General features: G+C 42.5%; 1 protein-coding gene across 4 annotated transcripts in view; it reads left to right on the top strand.

Moving 5' to 3' along the window:
* LOC121099778 (cyclic AMP-responsive element-binding protein 5-like) overlaps positions 1-20,715 on the top strand; it is a 160,047-nt gene that overhangs the window by 51,517 nt on the left and 87,815 nt on the right. For all 4 annotated transcript variants that reach the window (XM_040644146.1, XM_040644144.1, XM_040644147.1 and 1 more), the window contains one exon: positions 19,398-19,469. In XM_040644146.1, coding sequence (XP_040500080.1) covers positions 19,398-19,469 — 72 coding nt within the window. The remainder of the gene's footprint in view (positions 1-19,397; positions 19,470-20,715) is intronic.

Raw genomic sequence — 20,715 nt, 5'->3', positions numbered from 1 at the left:
GTTGTTTACCTCAGATTTTCTCATCTGTAAACTGGGGTCATAAAATACCTTTTTGATAGGGTTGTGATGAGGACTAAATAAACAGCAGTAAATCTTTGTTGCTTTCCCTGGCTTCTTCTGGGTTTGGCTTTCCCATATCATAAGGCCAACTTCTCTTAATTAGGAAACATTTGCAAACAAGTTCTTCCACCTCATTCCAAATATGTCCTGAACAGTCTGACTTTTCTTTGTCCAGGAACATTCAGATTCTGAATGACATCTCTGGCCTATTGACTCCCCTAGAGGATTCTGAGGCCCTAGGTCAAAGTCTTGAAATTCTAGGCATATGAGCATGATGAAAGATTTTCTCAAATTGAGACCACTGTATCAATCTGGGTCCCTGCAGATGACACCCTCCAAGGGATAAGGAAAGAAAATGTAATGAAGGAACTACTTCAGAGCTGTGGGCGGGCCAGCTAGGGTCTAGCCATAGCAGGGAGCCATTCCCAGGGGGCCAAGGGGAAGAACCCACTGGAGAGGACTTAATATGGGAGGGGGGCGGCCCACCCTATATGGAGATACGTAGCCACTGCCACTCAAACCCCAACAGAGAGGCGGTACAGGCAGTGGACACCCGACTTCTCCCCTCTTCCACCCTCCAGTCAAAGGAATGTGGAGGCAGCCTCCTAGGACATACAGGGGAGCAGAGAATAGATCTGGAGGGCCAGAGGAAGATCATCCAGCAGAACTGTCCTCTCAGTGAGGGAGGGTCATTAGGACAGGCCGTGGCATTATACAGACTATCTCCAGTCCTTAGAACCATAGGACGAGGGCACTACACATAAACACAGCTTTTAATTCTGCTTTTTTCCCCCCTGTCCTTTTGCACATCTAGAAACGAAAAAGATATAACATGTCCCAGATTTGGTTCCAGGAAGTTGTATTTACTGTTTGCTGTGCATTCTTGGGCATAACTCTGGCAGGACATATGTCAGGAGACAGCCCCTTCACAAGATCCCACTGAGGATTTATGAAAATGGAGGAGTTACTGCTCCTGGTGATGCTTGCAATTCTTTATTTTGCTTCTGTAGACAGACAACGAGCTGCTCTTGTGGGGATGATACGAGATGTGCAGAAGTCACGGCAGCTCACATCAGCCTGCCCATCTGTCAGAGTTTCCCCACATGGCTTTCTTCTTGGGGCTACTCTCTTGTAGCTGTTGTGCAAATGTGAATGTCCCTTAGGATGAGTGACAGGGAAAAGCCTTCATCAACCTGATGCCCATATCAAGTTGGCATCCTGAAAGACAGCGTCCCAAGAGAAGCAGCAGAAATGATGGAGATATTTGGTCTGTTCAAGAAGGGAGGGAGTGGTGAGCAGCTTTGCGTTGCCTGCAGATATGTGAAACCACCGCGTTAAAGATTACACTTTGTCCACATGGCCCCTAGGATGGGAATGAACCCAGCGGTTGCAAGTTCCTTGGAGATGGGTTTCGTTCCCTGTGAAGAGGAAGTTTTTAAGCAATGAACGCAAATGAAGATGGACAAGTGGCCTTAGAAGGTCATTGGGTGCTTGTGCGAGGGGCAGTTTAATTCAAGCGTTAGAATTCAAGAAGCTGTGGCAGAGAGTAGATCCAGATCCAGAGCCTGGGAACAGAGTGGGAGGCAGTGCCTGGTGTCCTGAACAGAAGTCATGCATTGCTGATCAGATAGAATGAGGCCCCTGAATTGCTATGGCAGGCAGAAGATCGGCTTGAGGTGCTGGGCTCATTTCTGGGATTGGAAGCCCATTTCTGGGCTCATTTCTGCTCCAGAGGCCTGGGCCAGCACCTGTCTGCTAATGCTGCCAGGCATCTTTAAGATGGTGTCCAGTCCCTCAGTTCAGCATTACTGCAGGTCCTCCAGCCGCATCTGGATGATGAGATCTTTGGGGTGTTGTTGAATAGACTCAAGCATCAGATGTATGGTCAGACAAGATAACCATGACCGTCTCATTCAGTGAAGATTCAAGTAAGCTGTGATTGGCTTTGGGTCTGGAGACATGGAGTCAGGAGCCTGAGACAGGAGCACATCCACTCAACCAAGGATCTCGGGCAGTGAGTTGGACAGCCATCAGAGTGGGGAACAGAAGGTGCTAAGAATACGAGCTTAATTCCATTTTCCTAAGCTCTGACTCCTACAGGTAAATTGAATCGCTGCCTGTTCTGTGCTCTCAGAGTTGTCCTTGAAACTTGATCTCACTTTTATATAGACATGTAGTTATCAGCTTGTGTCTGTCTCTTTTGAGACCATACAGCAATAGTTAACTTTGTTGAGAACTTACCATGCGCTTAATGATTTACAGCTTCTCATTTAATCTTCACAACAAACATATAAGGTAGTTATTATTACTTATTCCTTATTTTCCAAATGAAGGAACTGAAGTTCAGAGAAATTACCAATGTGTCCAAGGACATTGAGCTATTAGTGGTAAAGAGTAGAAAGACGGGGGGAGGATCAGACTCTCTGCTGTGTTGCTCTGAACTTTGACCACTATGTTATTGCTTGGGGACTGCGTTTTTTCATCCAGTTCTCTCCAGTACTTCGCATGGTTCCAGGCAAGATAGGCTTCCAAAAACATTGTGTTTGATAAATAAGATGACCCGAGCCCCCCTTGTATGCTTGCCACACTGTGTGATTACACACTCTAACAAGTATGCGTGCAGACTTAGTCCTGTTCTACACTGGAGGAGCCATATCAAGACAGAACGATGGCAAAGAAAATGCTCATTGGAGAAATTAGCTCAGGCAATTAAGAGTGTGCTGAGTAGTCCTGAAATGATAGCTTGTGTATAAATATATGGAAACAAATAAAAAATTAGGACCTTGATTTTTTTGACACATAAATGTAACAAGTTTATACATGAATAAAAATTAGTGTGTCTGCCAATGAATGATACTAAAATGCCATGCTCTTCTTGCTTGTTATTTTTATCACCATAAAGTAAACCATATTTACATGATTGTGTAACCATATACTTTTCAGAAGTTTTAGATTCAGATTTCATAATAGTAATAAGAACTGGCAGTTACATAGCACTTACCATGTGCCAGGCACTGTTCTGAATTGTTTATGTATGTTAACTCCTTTAATCCTCATAGATTCTTACACTCTTATGAGATAAGTGCCATTATTGTATGATATGAAGAAGCTGAGGCACAGAGAGGTTAAGTGACTTACCCAAGGCCACACAGCTAATTAATGAAAGAACCAAGATCTGAACCCAGATACTCTTAAAGACTACATCGTGCTATGAGTTGTGATTTACTGAATCTTCACTGTATGCCTCATTCAGTCTTTACCACAACCCTGAGTAAAAAGTGTTGTCCATTTCACAAAATAGGAAACTAAAATCCAGAGAGGCTTAGAAATTTGCCCTCGATGGAACAGGTAGCTGCAAAGGGCAAGGCAGGCTCGTGGACTCTTACAGTATCTTTGTCATCGTGACAGGCTTCCGGATATATTGCCTTACAGTGAGTTTTTGTTTTTAAGGATATTATTTATTTATTTGAGAGAGAGGGAGAGGGAGCATGAGCAGGGGGAGAAGCAGAGGGAGAAGCATAGTCCCTGCTGAGCAGGGAGCCCAATGTGAGGCTCGATCCCAGGAACTGAGCTGAAAGCAGACGCTTAACCAGCTGAGCCACCCAGGTGCCCCTTACGTTGAGTTTTTGACTTATTTTGTACACAACCAATGTTCATGATAGAAAATATATATAGAAATACAAAACATGGGGGCACCTGGGTGGTTCAGTTGGTTAAGTGGCCAACTCTTGATTTCTGTTCAGGTCATGATCTCAGGTTGGTGAGATGGAGCCCCATGTTGGGGTCTGCGCTCAGCGCAGAGTTTTCCATGGGATTCTCTCTCTCCCTCCCCCCCCCCACTTGCACTCGCTCGCTCTCTAAAATAAATAAGTAAATCTTTTTAAAAAATACAAAAAATTCATAAACTCATTGCCAACTGCAACTCCTGTTAATCTATTAATGTTTTAGCATATATCCTTCAAGATGTATGTGTTTGTATTTTATGTATAAAAGCTTGAGATAAAACATGATTTGTCAATTGCCATAGTTTTCTTGACCAGCTTTCAATGGATAAGCCGAGTCTTTACATTTAAGATAATTATTGAGCTCTGTAAAAACCAAACCCAACCAAAATAAATCTAACCTACTAAGAGATAAAAATTACATTTGATGCACTTTCTCCACCCCAATGAAAATGTTCTTTTAACCACTAAATCCATTTTACTAAATGTAAAACCAATACATACAAAGTATGGTATTTAGTAGTCAAAGCAAAAAAATAAAGTAGTTGAGATTATCCTAAATTTGGCTGCATGGGATTGAAAAGGACTCAATGTCTAGTTTGAAAGACAAATCATAATACATAAATAAAAGTTAAAAAAATAAAGACAAATCAGAGTCCCTTCTGATAGAAAAAAATTATTTTCTGATAAAAAAAATAATAATAATTACAGCTAATATATATTCACTACATACCAGAAATTATTCTGTGTTCTTTATTCCATATAGGATAATAAACTATTCTATATTTATGTTATATCTATATCTTTAAAACAAGCCTATGAAGTAGGTAATATCTCCATTTATAGGTGAGGAAATGTGATAAACAGAGAAGTTAAGTTACTTACCTAAGGTCACAGAGCCATGGTTTGAAACCAGGCAGAGTGACCTCAGACTGCAACTAAAGTGGTGACTGAAAGAATTAATCCCAAATTGGGCTCTTTATTTTTCTTGTGTTCTCTCTACCTGTCATTGCTAGGACAACATTCTTATCTGGGGGAGGGGAGTCTACATCTTTATGCACGAGCTAGGTAGGCTGTGAGAAGCTGAGTGTCTACACTGTTTCAGCCTGTGTCTTGTCCTGGGATGCCTTTAACCCCCTCGACAGCCCCAAAGTAAGTTGTTAGGATCCTCGTGTTTCATGTGAGGATTGAGGAGCAGAAAAGTTAACTGTTTAGAGGCCTTCTCTCTACAGCCTGGAACTCTTCAGTGGTTTTCTTTAACTCTTAGAATAAATCCTATAAATCCTACTCTTGGATGATTTGAGGCCCGTCTGCTTGTCATTGACTCTGGGCCCCTCTGTCCCTCACCCGCCAGCCTGCAGCGTCACGGGCCTTCTTCCAGTCCCTCAGACTCACCAAGTTCTTTGCTTTTGCGGTCACCTCTACCTGCATCTCCCCTCTGCTTCTCTCTTCAGGCTGTTCTGTGACATTCTTCAGGCCTCAGGTGGCCTGCTCTGAGAGATGGACCTGATTCTCCCCCCGGAAAGTTTCCTTTGCCCACATTTCTCTACCAGATCACTCTCTCTGTCTCTTTCAGTGGACTTCCCAAAATGTGCAGCTGTTTTTCTTGTTCACGTACTTGATTTGTGTGCTTGTGGTTTTTGCTTACTTTTGCTCTGTGAGCAGAGGGACCTCATCTGGCTCCATTCCCACTCCTCCCCCACCCACACACCTAATGAGGTCCTCCAGAGGCATTTGCTGGAAGACTGACAAGTCTCCTGGAGGAAGACAAGGGAAATAAGGAAAGAGGGTAGCTCTTCCAGCTGCCTTAGAACCCTACCCCTGCCCTGGGCTTGGGAGAACAAGGTTTGTGCTCCGCGGTCTGCGTGAAGCAGCCAGACCCGGGACAGGAATCTGGGGCCAGCTGATGAGGGAAGACAGAGGCCGCTGTCCATTGTCTGGAAGGGCCCAGCGCTGGTTTATTAGGCCAGATGTTCTTGGGAGTGTCTCATTGTCACCTTAGGATCCATGACCCTGGCCCGTGGCAGGGGAACCTCCCTTGCACTTTGAAGATTTCTAACGAGTGCTTTGGGGTGTGCTTTTAAGTAGCTCGTGTGTACTGTGGGATTTGGCTCCCAACAGCCTCATTTTTAAGGGGCTATCTGAAGCCTGCTTTTGCTGTTTGTTTTCGCTTTCCTTTTCCTGCCTTAGCTCACTGAATCACTGGTTTCAGGGACACGTAGACATCCAGGTTGACTCACTGCCTCGCGCTGACTTTGAGCAAATTCTCTCGTTCTGCAAAGTCCGCACTGGCTCTTCAGTGGCTAGGGGTTGGAGCCTCTCTGAAGAGCTTCCTCTCTTATGCTACTCCTCTCTGAGCTTTCTTTGAGTATATTATTAAAAGGAGAAGCATTGCAGGGAAGGCTTGACTATGAGTACTGGTTTGGGTAGGAAAGTTCAAGAATCAATGAGCTTGGACTTGGGGGCACATGCTGGCGAATCCTGACCTCAGTGTCCGCGGGCATTGATGGGTAACTATTGGTTTCCAATGAGAGAGGAGAGCCTTAATCTCACGATGTGTGGGATGTGCCCCGTGGGGCTGTGTTTTGTAGGCAGTGAAGTTAAGGCTTGCCCAGAAAAATAACATGTTTTCCTTGCTTGGTGCTTGAGCTGTTTGCCTGGTGACTGGCTGATTGGCGGTTTGGGAAGGAGGGAGATGTTGGTTAACTTGGGTGTCTGGGGGATTTTGTGTGTGTGTGTGTATGTTTGTGTAAGTGGCTGTTTCTGTTTCTTTGGAAACAGTAGAGGACAGATAAAGAAATTATGATGATACTATTACTTTCAACTTGTGTTCGCAGTCTTTGAGACATCTTACAAACATTAGCTTGATGTCACTATTTAAATAATGCCCTCACTTCAAGAAGACAAGAAGTCCTTTGATGTAGGTATCACAAAGGTGGATGGGAAAACTGAGGGTTTGGGAAATAACTGGGAATTTTGCCATCCTGACTCATATTCGAACTGCTTTACCTGGCTGTGTTTCCTACAGAGGTACTCAGTGGAGAAGATAAATCAAAGCTGTATCTAATCAAGGCTTTCTTTCAACCTTGATGGAGAATGCTTTTTTGAGATTAAAAAATGCCTGACCCATCGTTTGTAGTGGTACACAGAAGAGGGATTTTCATTCAATAAAATTTTGACTATTCCCAAGCATTAAACAACTCAAAATGTGTTAGGTTTTCTACACATATAGACCTTTCCACATTGGGAGGTGACCACCTGCTCTCAGGGACAGAGGTCTCAGGCTATTCCTATTGAACTCCCCAGTGTCCTATAGGAAATGTTGTGATTATGGAGATATCAGGTCTCCACGTTTCCAACCGGATGAAATGAGCAGATGTTTGATTGTGCTCTGACTTCCCTTTTTTTCACAGCTAACTTGTGCAGCTTTATGCCCTAGTCAAAGTATTTCTATTAAATACCACATGGAGTGTTTTGGGAATGAAAAGGAGAGAAAAGAAAAAAAGTAAGGAAAAGAGGGACTAAGAATAAGCAGTAAGATGATAAAAAGTATATAATTTGCTAAAGGAAATTTAATAACAAAAGGAAGATTCAGTTTCTCTTTTGATAGCCCAAGTGGAGAGGGGATGATGTCGTAATCTCCCCTGGTCTTATTTGTAATGACTCTGGGTAAGCCTATAAGCACCTACTGACAAGAAGGTGCTGAGTTTCCTGGCTCACCCTGGGCGCCTTTCAGACTCTACTCTCCTACCTGCAGTGTGAGTGGAGTCTGGACCACAAGAATGGCATAGCCAGGCACAGATGAAGGGGTGCACTTGCCCAGCAAAGGCCTTTACCTGCCTTTCTGCAGTCAGGAGCAATGTTCTGGGAAGACAAAGAATTCATATGCTGTCTGACTCTGGCTCCTCCAAGCCCAGGGCAAGGTGTCCGATGGTTTGCTCAGCCAGCAATAGCCAAATTTATCCCAGGGTCAAGTGACCCATTGCTCAAGCTTATAGGTCAGCTGGTATGTCACAGAGTTAGGGTTTGAACACAGACCAGACTCCAAAGCGTTTCTCAGCATCATGTCTCCGTTAGAAGACAAAGAAAATAATTCTGCCTGGGAGCCTTCAAGTAAAAGGCTAGTAGATAATGTTTGGCTTGATAATTGCTAGATTATCAGAGAATCGCAGAAGGTCAGGCTCTCTTTAAAGATCATCACTTTCAACACCCTCAGAATCTTTAATCTCTTTACACGTGCAGTCAAGTGTCAATGTAACTTTGCACCGACCAGTACTCCAGCAGCTCCGTGTGCTTACTACAAAGTGACTTTCTAATAAAAACAGTAACTGCCGTGGCATAGCACTTTACAGTTTATGAACCGCTTCCCCAAATAGCATCCATTGGATCCTCCCAATGTCCCTGTGAGGCAGGTAATGCTGATGTTGTCTGTAGTCTCTTTTTCTAGTGAGAAAATAATGGTCAGATATTAGTCAGATATTCAGAATAATGTTAAATAACTTGGTTGGCTCCATAGCTCGGGGGTTAGAGCGCTGGTCTTGTATCATGCTAAGTTACCCAAGATCGCCCAGCTAGCGAGCAACAGAACTGAGATTTCACGATTAACTTTCTAATGTGAAATCTGGTCCCCTGGCCATGTTATTAGGTTTACCACAAATAATACAACCTTACTCATCAAGATTAAAAACAAAAGAAAGCCTAAGTTTAAAGAACAAACAAAAACCTTATTTCTAGTACAGTTAGGAGATTGCTCCAAGGTGTGTGTGTGTGTGTGTGTGTGAATGCGCATGCACCTTTAATTGGCATTCAATTATGAGAAATATTTAGCTGTGAAAGGAGATGATATGGTGTTTGATGTAATTAATGAAATAGCCTTTTTTTCTCATGGCCTCAGGACTCTCAGAGAACTTTGCTAAAACTTCTTTCTGGCCTTTAATTCTACCTTCCCCTGTATATGTCCGTGCAGCCCTCACCTCCCTGTTGGGTGGTCAGGGCTCAGTGGGCAGATGGTATTTTGGTGGAGTCCTGGTGGTCCTAGCTTGGGGCTTAATGCAGGGTAGGTGCTCAGTGGCTGTGTGAGCAGAGAATGAATGAATGAGACCAGTGTCATCAGATTCTGATCCTACCCCCGAAGTGCGCCAAGATTGAATCACTTCTGAACAAGTCCTCGGTGACAGGTAATCCATCACTGTCCACAGGCCACTTTCCCTAAAGCAGCCTGTGAACAATGCTCTGTGAAGATCCCTGAATTCCCTCCTGAGCCACTGCAGCTTACCCACGTGGATTTGGGGACTTGCCCCTTCCCTTCCCCTTTACCCAGGCTTGCAGTGGAAACGTCTGATAGGCCTCCCTCCAAGTCCCCTCTGGGTCCTGCCTGCACCCTTCCCCCCTTTAACTTTTTCTCTTGGAAGAGTCAGGTTCAGGGTATTTCCCAGGGCCTGACCTACACCCCCTGAGCAAAGAGACCTCATTCATGCTTAGGGAGGGGTCCTCAGTTTTGGAGAGCAGGGGCATTTAAAAAAATCCTCTTTCCCTTTCTGTGCTGATTTGGAGTGTTGACTGAAAAATGGTGCTGTTGTCTGGGGGCCGAGCCCTGGGGGATAGAAGGAGCTGGCCCCTGCGTTTGTTTGTGAATGGCTCGGAGCTTTTGATGAATTGGGAGTCTGGTACAGCTAACCTCTCGTGGGTGGTGGTTCAAGGAAAAGGCCTTTTCTTTCCGTGTCCTTTTTCCAGGGAGTTTTAGTGGATTTGTAGGCTTTAGTGAGTGACTCTTTTGTTTAATAGGAAGTTGAGAAAGGCATTAAGGACTTTTCTAGCCAATGGAAACGATTTAGTGATCCTCAAAAATACAGCTTATTTCTGTACTTCTAAAATACAAGTTTAATGATCCTTAACTGTGGTGGCCTTGTGCTGAGAGGTGGACCCGGATTTTCTTATTCTGCCCCCTTGCGAGCTCAGTATTCGCCTCTGGATTACATTAGGGACTAGGCATCAGTTTTGAGGGTTGAGCTAGTTTATGGGGATGAAATCATCTCTGTAATGTGTGTATGAATGTATACATATAAACACACACACCCCAACTTCTCAGTAAGAAAATAGGCCAAGAGAAAAAAAGCTAAGTGTGTGTGTGTGTGTGTGTGTGTATTAGGCTTATTCTAAATATGTTTTCTTATTGGGAAGTTGGTTAGGAGGCCAGTGTTCCCTCATAAGTGTGCTGTGAGCTGATGCTGATGGTAGCAGCAACGTGAAAACAGAATTTAGAAGCTTGTGGTGTTTTGTACTTAAATTTGGAAAAGAAAAGAAAAACATGCTCTTTTTGATGGGACTATCCTCAGCAATAATATAAAATCAACAGGCAATTATCAGGAATGAAAAGGCATCTGAGCAAGAGCCCTATTTCCACCTTGGGCCAAGGCTTTATTTTGCTTCTGTTGAGTCAACACTGCTTAAAACGGTGTGGTAAGTTAACTGGAGAGTGGGGACTGTAGGGAGCCAAACCAGGTAATTTATTTAAAAAAAAATCTAGATAGCTTCTACTAGCTTACTCATCTGTCTCTGTGGATTGAACCTGAAAGGGTATGCTTATGCTTCGTTAAAATTTCAGCAACAGCCCCCACCCCTGCTTCACTCGGAGAGGGAATGAGAATTTCACACGCTTTTTGAATATTCATAACGTTTTCGTTGGCAATGAATTTAGCCTCATCCTAAGCATAACTGTGTTCGAGTTTTTTAGAGCTCTTTGGAAAGTATAGAGAAGTGGATATGCGTTTAGTCCCTTGTGCTCATTTTCTCTAGTGTGTGCTGGCTTTGTTTTTATCATTCCGTCTTAACTGTTCTCTTCCTCTTACCTCTTATCTGTGAACCGGGTGCCATGGGCCAGGGGGCAGTGGTGCTCAGGCTATTACTCTCTCAGAAGCTGCACTATCGGTGTAGGGTCAGGAGACATGAGTACTGCACTGTGCTGTCTGCCCTGCACGTTGCAGAATATCTCACAGCCTTGCCCTCCACCTGTTAAATGCCAGTGGGGACCCCCAGGGACAGTGGGGACACTCAGGGACCGTGGCAACTAACAATGGGCCTCCCGTTTTTCTGCATCCCCTTACCGGACCATGCAAAGAAATTATGCCTTCTCTGGGAAAGCAGATAAGAGCGTGTCTTTTGCTAGTATTCAGAAAGGGACCCCTATTAGAGTGATGGCAGCATCTTCAGATGACATGAGGGTTTTGCCTTCATGTGGCCTTTAAGTGACCTGCTAATGACGTCAAATGTTCACAGGCTTGACATTTGAAACATAGTGTGTTAGGAATCTGAATCACATCTCTGAGTGTAGTTTGACCTCGTATTCAGCTGACACCAGGAGATGTAGGGGCTCCGAGCACAACTGCCGACCTGGGCAACGCCTGGCTTTCTGTTGGAGTCAAGGGCAAAAGTGCCTCGTTCTGTATGATCATTCGCAAATGTCTTTTAGTAGTAAGTCAGTAATAGTAATCTTAGGATGAAATAGCCTCTTGCCGGGCCCCGCAGAAAGTAGAGAGGTCTGGCGTGACCACCAATGTATTTATATACAGTCTCACATTTTGTGGTTCGGATTCATGCACAAGAAGGAAGCTCAAGATTTCAAGTATTACATCAGCTCATACCTCAGGTGGACTAAGCCTGTAGTGTTGCTTGGAGATGCAAGGATACTTACATAGAACAGAGATACAAAGGAAACTGTTCTACCCCATAAAAATCATTTGAATGTGTGCAAAGAAAACCAACTAGAAATTTGTGATTTTCCAGACTATTTAAAAATATTTATTGTTTATAAAAAGTTTAAAAACCAATGTACCCAAAATGTCTTAAAAATTATCCTGAGGCAGAGCAGAATTATTTGGGATGCATTGTAATTCCAAAAAGGCAGATTTTACTTAGTAAAGCAAGAAAGGAGTAGAAAGAATTATACTGCTGACGTTTTTCTGATTTTCTACAGGCAAGGCGTTTTTGACTCATAGAAAAAACAGATTCAGTTTTGCATTTAATCTTTTTGCTGTTAGAGTTTTTCCTTTCAGGATTTCAGGGGGCAACTGTTTTAAATAGCAGTGGGAGACTTTCTGGAAAGGTAAAGATGACAATGTCAGCTAAACCCTGGATCACCTCTTATTCCAATTTAACTTTTTTTCCTTTTTTCTTTCGTTGCTTTTTTCTTCAGTGCGTTCATATTGGGAGCAGGTAAAAAGGAAGCATGTCTTGCGAGGTTGTCCTTAGTTAGAAATAAGTCAAGTGGTTTGGTTACATTTAATATTTCCTGAGAATCTTTATCCTAGTGTTTTGTTAACCACATGCATGCCAAATAAACTTTTTTTTTTTTAGAGATGAAGTATGTCCTGCAAAAAAACAAAAACGAAAACACACACACATGAACTGTGCTCCATGGGAGCAAGAAGATGAATAGGACCTAAATACCCATTCTTGGGCACACACACACTGCAGTGGCTTATTCAGCTCTTGATGTCTAATGCCCAACATTGATGCTTAGCAAATACCTTCTGAACTATTGAACCCATAGATAGGAAAGCTGTAAGACAGGATTGTGCAAAACATAAGTAAAAATTAGCCAGCAACTTTGAAAAGAGGCCTCATATCCAAAGAAACATATGGAAAACTTGAAAAAAAAAAAAAGAAAAAAGAAAGAGGAATCTAACATATGAAAACCCAATCCCACTGGAATGTTTTTTCATACACAGTATAAACGCCACATAAATAAAACCACAAACCTCTGCAGAAGTACATGAGAGGACTTGAGCCCCCAGCACTCTCCTGGTAGGGCCTCCTTTGGGAAGTAAACCCTGGGTGAGTTTCCAGAGACAAAAGCTGCTTGGAAATCCTTCCGCCTGGGAACAGTGGACCTAGTTCGAAGGGGACTTTGGACAGTCCCTTGGCATAGAATTGTGTGAAATAATCCTAATGAAGTCTCTGGTTCAGGTTGTAAGGTTCCGAACTCTGGGGGGACAGTGGATGGTGAACATCTTTTAAGGACGGTGATTTTCTGGTTTGAATGGAAGAGTAATATGTAACTGGGGCGATATGTGTAAAGTTTAGGACTTCCTGGGGAAGAGTACTGGCTATAAACCGCCCAGGAACACACCCCAGTCTCGCCAAGTTCTGTTAACATTTTCACGTGGAAAGTATGGTCCCACTGTTGGTCTTGTTCCCTGTGTAAAATCTCTGGTTGAAAAACTTTGCAGCATTCTAGGCGTTTCAAGCTTGAGGGCTGAAATGTCACTTTAAAAGCGGGTGGGGGGGGGGGGTTAAAAAGGTCACACAGCTGCAAATAATAATAGCCCAATGAAATTCAGATTCTAGCTGCAGCCCACTTCAAGAATAACACTGAGACAGGAAACAAGCCTACTAGATCTTTTTACCAGTAAGGCTATGTAAGAACACATCTGATAAAATGTGTGTGTGTGCGTGTGTTCACGTGTGTGTGAGACAGACACACAAAGACAGAGAAAGACATATATAACAAGACAAATAGAGACACAGAGCAATAGGCACACAGAGAGTTTTTGAGAGCGAAGATACACACAAAAAAAGAGATACACAGAGAGGCAGAGAGGGTGGCAAAGACACACAAAATAATTGCTTTTCTTGAACTAAAATTCAAGGGTGTTTATTTTTCTGTTTGAAGTTATGATATTAAGGTGAGAAAACTAAAGGTATATTTGAAATAAAAGGATTTACTTTCCTGTCATTTTGAAGTTAGCTTCCGTGGATTACTTTTTCAAATGATGTGTCTTTGAATGGTCTGATTTTTCAGCGTTTTACTAAAATGGTCCTGTTTTACAGATGAGTGAATAAGGTAATGAAAGATACAATATCCCTCATAAAGAAAGAAAGCCTTAGCCCCAAAATGAATATATAATTCCCTTCCAGGAGCTAGCCATGCGTTGGGAGAACCATCCGGCCTCCTTGCTGTTAAAGTAGAATCAGGCATCTTAGAATAAAATAATTTAGAGTGTGTTTTTGGTGAATTTGTTATTATCGTGTGGGCTGTTTGCCTTTCTGACCAATACATTGAGAGAAATATTTGCCTTTTTCTCCCCCAGAAACACAAAGTACAAATTTGCTATGCACTTAACTAATTTAGTTAATAAGCAACTTTCATTTCTAGAAACAAAGTCTGATCTGGACTCTCACACAGTGGGACTGACTCCAGATGCTCCTGTTTGTGAGCTGTCCTTGGCACTTTAGGAAGAATGTGTTTCCCCCTGTAGAAACCTTTCTGCAGTCTCGCAACCTCAGCAAGGTAGTGAGGTCTCTTTCACATGAGTCCTGACAAGCAGGCTCTTTCCACGTTTGTAGCAGGCCAATAAATGCTGACAGATGTTGTTAACATCATTCTTAAAATTCGAGCCCCAGCCTTCAGATCTATCATGCATTTGTGGTCAGATTAACAATGTCATAGCTGATGGAGACGTATCAATATTATTATTAGTGCTCGTTTATATGTACAACTTCAGTTTGTGGCTTTGAAGTTCCCATAAATTTCCGTGTTGATAATAGTGCACGAGGATTTTCAGGTGAAAACAACATTGTTAGTGTCTTAATATTCCAAGTCCCTTATCACCGTGTGAATCTGTTTATTGTTATTGGAAGACATTTGTGCATTCAAGATGGGAGATCAGAGATTGGAGTTGGTTGGTGACTAACGATCGGTAATGGCTTCCTGTGATGTAGACAGGGAAGCAGCACTCTTGGCTGATTTCAGCAAACCGAGATGATGGAGGTTTTTTCCCTTTGAGCTCCGTTGTTGCCCTTGTTTAAAATACATATTTACAGTATTTTGTGCAGACTCTCCAAGTTTTTAGTAACATTTGTTTTTTGCAATATTTGCCTTTCATGAAATGGTAATTCCAAGTATATCTCCAAAGGCCTGGCAGAGCATTTGAATGGATTGCATCAGCCATTGTGGAAGATTTCCCATTTTAGACCAGGAGGAATTTGTGGGGTCAAATGCTGAACAATGAAAGAGATTCTTGCTCATTTCAAGGCTGAGGAATCCAGTGGCAGTTGAGGGTTTGAATTGTAAATCAAGCCTGTCATCTCCTTGTCAACTAGGAAAAACCTCTACTCACTTTATGCACTATTAGGGTTTGTTATTAGGGTTTTGTGTTGTTTTCCAAAAATTTGAAGGGAAATTAGACTCGTAAGGCATTTGTTCTAAGTGAGCATTGAATCTGAGCTTTGGAAAAGAGGAACAAAAAAATAGAACTATTTAGAAACTCTTAAATGATTAGACAGTGTCTGCCACAATTATGACTGTATCTAACCAAATTTATGGGGTCACTCAGTGTTTCTCAGTGGGTGCTCTGTGGGGATCATAAGGAGCCAGCACATCGCTAATAGACCGGACTTCAGTGGCTTCACTGTCTATGGCAATATTAACAGACTGAATTTATAATGAATGAATACATTTACACGTGAAATTTAATGAAAACTAGTCTCATCTCCTTGTTCTCACCAAAAGCTGTTTCGACTCCCCCCCCGCCCCCAAACTCTGGTGAAATTTCTTCCCTGGTCATAGCCGAGAATGGGGGGAATAAGTGGTCTTCACAACCTCTTGCTTTGCTGAAAACTTGGTTCTGGGCCAAAAAGTTTGAGAACCATTGCCTTAGGAGTGGAGAAAAGGCAAGCTGTTTGGGGTGGTTTATTATGATGATTCAGGATTCATTATCCATTCCACAAATATTTATTGAACGCCTACCATGTCAGCTCGATGCAGTGGAGCCTGGGGTATGGCAATTGCCAAACAAAACTCGGTTCATTAAAATGTCCCAGCTGGTAAAACAAGAGTGGGAAATAAGAGGATGAGGCCTGACTTCTGCGGACCTAATGCAGAACAACATGGCTAAGATCATGTCTGAGTGATTTGCCCCACTTGATGGACGGTGCAAGAGTATTTGCAGGGCTTTAGTAGGAGTCTGTTGAGAGAATAGTTATTACACTATTTGCTAGGAAAGAACTCTAATAATAGGCCATAAAAATAGGCCAATGGTCCTTCACTAATACATCAGACCAGATCGTACTAGTGGATAAAAGTAATGAAACCTGTGTGGTAGAGTGGTGCCATTTAGTGAAACTGTCACGAACACCCACACAGCAAGGAATGCGCAAGGGCGTGCTGTTTGCAGAGGGCTAAATGTGGGAACCGCAGTGCATCAAAATAAAGCAGTTGAGGTTCACACACTTATATATACACACCCACTCACCTCATACTTTATTAATCACTTAAGCCTCTTTTATTTTAGCCACTGCCATTTTACCTTAGGACTTTTATTCCAACACTATGTTGCCAAAGCATTTGGTCCATGGCATCCATAGCATATAATAAATTGATACCAATTCATTCATGTTTAAAAAATACAACAGTAAAATGACAGTAGTCACTCTGTGGAATATACCGATGACTGAAATCTAAACTACTTGAAAGCAGACTATGTGTCTCTGATGAGTCATATTCCTCTAAACAGTATGCATACGGCGAGGGCTCAATAAAACAGAGTAAATCTGTATGGCTGGAGCTTATTCTTTCTTCAAGCATCAACACCGTCGTATAATTTGGTGGTATTTGCTGCGGGTCATATACACATTACACCTTGGTTACAGCACATGGTAACCAATAATTAAGATACAGCAGCTAATGTTGCTATCAAGCAGAGTTGTTAAACTATTACCATTAAGGTTTGCATTTATGGGGAAAGTCAGCATTTTGGTGAAGCAGGGTTTAGGGTAGAGTTGTGATTAAGGTAGAAAAATACTTTCCTCCCAAACTTACCTGGCAGGGCTTGGCCGATCTCTCTCCTCACTTTGGATTTTTAATGAATCTCTTTTAACCTTCAGTAGTGGCATTTCCAATCTTGACCACTTCTATTAATTAGACATTAATCTAATTATTATCACTAATTACTAGTTTTAGATGTACGCCATAAATGTATTTATATGGTGCTTTCCCATTTTACTGTCAGGTAATCTTAATATTGGTTAGTAATGTTACTAACCTTGGCATTCTTTTGTTACCTTAGCAACTAAGGCTCTTATGTGGTATCCAAGAAAGACCCACCTTATAGCAAATTCTCTTTTATAATAGGGAATATTTAATGTTAGAGTGCGGTTCCAGTAACACTTGCTCACAGAACCTCCCCTGCCCCACCTCCAAACACTACACACTTAAATGCAAAGACCTTTCTCCATAATTCGGGCATGTCTTACAGGCCTCCTAACCGATCAGTGTGATATAGAAATGAAGGAACTGGAGATTATATTCATTGGCTTGTTGTAAAGGAGGGGAAATTGAGGCCTGAAGCAGTTGAATGACCTGGCAGTAGTTAAGTAGATCATGGTCACAGAGACAGAAAAGTTCCAAGAAAGCATTTAAAAATTTACTAGAAAGGGGCTCCTGAGTGGCTCAGTCATTAGGCGTCTGCCTTCGCCTCAGGGCGTGATCCCGGAGTCCTGGGATCGAGCCCCACATCGGGCTCCCAGCAGAGCAGGGAGCTTCTTCCTCTCCCACTCTCCCTGCTTGTGTTCCCTCTCTCGCTGACTGTCTCTCTCTCTCTCTGTCAAATAAATAAAATCTTTAAAAAAAAAATTTTACTAGAAAAACAAGGCATATTTAATTAATGGATAACCCAATTACTCTGTTGTTTTTTTTCTGACTTGGACCAAAACCACTTTCTCACCCTTTATTTTGAGGCATAGCCGTAAGTCAGCCTTCACGGGGAGAGGAGAGATGCCCTGTGATAAGTGATGGCAAACTCAAATGAATAATGAGATTTGAGAAGTGATTTTAATGGCTCATGACTTTCCTCAGACAAGGACAAGTGCAAAGGCTTCTAAAGATATTTGTGTTTTTTGCTTATTCTAAATATAATAAAGTAATTTACACAATGTGCCTGATCCAGGAAAGCTGTAAGATTATGCTAAGTTACCGTGTTGGTAGGTGACCAGTGAGTGGGAAGTCATTCCAGACATAGAGTGGAAAGGGTAGTACTTAGTGAAAATTGTATAATGAGGAGGCAGCGTGAAGAAGAGTTTGTGTGTGTAAATTTGCTTTGTTCTGTAATATCTGACTTGGAGTGTTATCTAAGGCAAGTCTTTTTGCTTTGCACTTCAGGAAAGTGAAAGCCTGAACCTATTCCCCAAAGAAAGTCTGCTAGTGTTTGGGGGAAGGGTATAGTGACAGACAGAATAGCGTTGGGGTTTTCTGCAAGGTAATAAAGCTTCCTGGGAGGAAGGGTAACTATTTCTTGAGTAGAAGCAGGGTTCCCTCTTTCAAGGGTGAAGGTGACTTGGAATTCCTCCGGTAGCACCTACAGGCATCATTTTAAGGAAGCAAATTCCTTCCTGTGCTTCCGAGCTAGAGCCGTCGGGATAGCTCTATCTATCCCTGGATCGAGCTGTGTCCCACCAGCAGCACATGTAGCTTACTTATTTAAACTCAACTCTAAAATTGGCAAAAAAGAGGAGTATGATTTAGAAAATGGTTTAAATTGTGAAACTTAAATTTGCACATACTATTTTGTGATGTTTAAAAAATGTTTATGTAAAAAAAAAATGTGAACTTCTCTGGTGTCATTTGAGAATGTTCCTATAATAAACACCCTTGTTTTGTCAAAAAAAAAATTGTTTTTTGGTACTGTGTAGGTTAGTAACCATGAAACCAATATGTATGTACTTACATCGGTGTTAGGGAGGATTGGTAAAAGTAATTTTGATTACGCTCAATTTTTGCCTAATAAACTCACCTTAGAACCTAATCCCTACATAAGAAAAGAGCACACTAGAATGTAACATGTGACTGAGACCATAGCAGAAGACTTCTCCCCACAAAGCTACCTTACTCCAGATAAGTTCTGTAGATCAGATGGGCAATGGCCTTCATCTAATATTAATTTCAAATTAGCCTGTAAAACCAAATTCACAAAATATCCAAAGTAATGTTTTCTGCATTTTCTTATTTCTGTTTATCCCTGCATGACCCGGATATTTTTTGTTGAGCCATCTGTGAATGAGTGAGATGAAAGGGAATTTAAGACCATGGCTCACCACTGGGGACATTTGCTAAGCTGGCTGCAGGGCTACTCTGCATCCTGTAGTCATCCCGAAGCTTGGCAGGGTGATCGTGGGTGAATTATTTGACCGCTGCTCAGGGTTGGTCACCACACTGGTGATAACCCTGTTTACTGCCCCTCTCTCGCTTTTCTAAGTGGCCAACTCCAAAGGACAGGTGTGAACTTTGCTTTGCCATCTTCTTGCGCGGGTGCGGTCTTACTGGGTAATAACACAGTCCAGGTGGTTTTCCAGAGGCAGAATTTCTGCTGCAACAGCCCCATGGCATTTTTCTTCAAAGTACAATAAATATGCACTCAAGCAAACAATAGGAGCTCAGACTGCAGAAAGCCTAGTGAACTTCAGCAAGGCGGGACCTGTATTCGCGTTAATGTTTATCTTGTCTAATTTGGAGATTGGCATAGAAAGGGGCTCCGAGCAATTGCCTTTCTCATGTTTCTTAGGTAGAAGCAGGAGATATTCATGGATTTCTGTTTTCCTTCCTCCCTCTCCCCTGTCCTACAGATTTATGAGGAATCCAAGATGAATTTGGAGCAGGAGAGGCCATTTGTCTGCAGTGCCCCGGGCTGCTCTCAGGTGAGTGTGGGGATCCTTTGGTCTGTTCTGCCAGGATGTAGCTGCCTTTTGACAGGGAAACAGCTCTCACTTGGCAATCATGCCTGCTGTAGGCTTTCTTTCTTCACTAAGATATTGTCAAAGCCCCCTTTACCATTACCAGTACCACCACCATCATCATCATCACTATCATCATCATCATCATCATCATCATCATCATCATCATCATCTTTCTCCTCATTATTATTATTTTCTACTTTGAATAGTTTGAACTACTTCCCTCACAGCCCCAGAAATACATCAGCATTAGCCATTTCCATCCTTAACTTTTCCCCTGGAAGTAAGCCAGATGCATCCTGCCCACCAGATGTTCGAGACTGTTATTTCAGAAAGGGGAGGGAGGATGCTGCTTTTACAATAGTCACTTGATACGGGGCCTTTGGATTACTGGTGAAATAGCTCACCATCAGAGCTGAATTCTATTTTGTTTTCCTCTTTGAGTACAGTAAACCTTCTATAACTTTTCTAGAACCCGCAGTTTTTCCATTTATCTAAACTTTAAGAGGGGAAGTTGGCATGCTGTGCCAGATTACACCTCTTTGCCTCCAATGGCTCCCATCAAGTGGAGTTATTGTGAAGATTAGATGAGATACTACATGTGATTAGTATAAGGCCTGCACATAATAAATGCTCAATTAATGTTCACCATTGTTACTCTTATGGCTGCTATAATTACGGGCTGTGTGGCAGAATTTCCCAAGCTCGGCACCGTTAACACTTGGGCTGAGTAGTTCTTTGCTGTGAAGGGCTGTCCTGTGCATTACAGGATGTTTGGCAGCACCCCTGACCTCTACCTACTAGATCCCAGTGGCCACTTCCCAGTTGTGAAAACCAAAAGTGTCTCCAGGCATTGCTAAATGTCCCCGTGGGGGTCAGAGTGGCCCCCAGTTGAGAATGACTGCCTGATGGTTTGCGTTTTGGCTTTAACATTTTTTTTTAATCCCTTCCCTTTTGGGGGTCCCCTAATTCTAGCTCATGGTCTCCCACTCCATTTTATGTGTTTCTGTAAGCCGTCTTTTCTCCTTTTTGGAATCAGGCAGGGTATAAATAAATAATGCCACAGACATGTGGTCACTGGTGTCAGACGCTGCTAGAGCCGGGACAGTGAGAGGCTGAGCAGAGGCTGTTGGGTTTGGCAGTTGGGTTCTGGCGGGTGACCTATGAGAGAGGAGTCCGGGTGGGGGCCAGGTTGGAAGGGATTAATGAG

Source organism: Ursus maritimus, unplaced genomic scaffold, assembly GCF_017311325.1.
Source record: "Ursus maritimus isolate PB19 unplaced genomic scaffold, ASM1731132v1 scaffold_3, whole genome shotgun sequence".
Lineage (NCBI taxonomy): Eukaryota > Metazoa > Chordata > Mammalia > Carnivora > Ursidae > Ursus > Ursus maritimus.
This window is presented reverse-complemented; position numbering and strand designations above follow the sequence as displayed.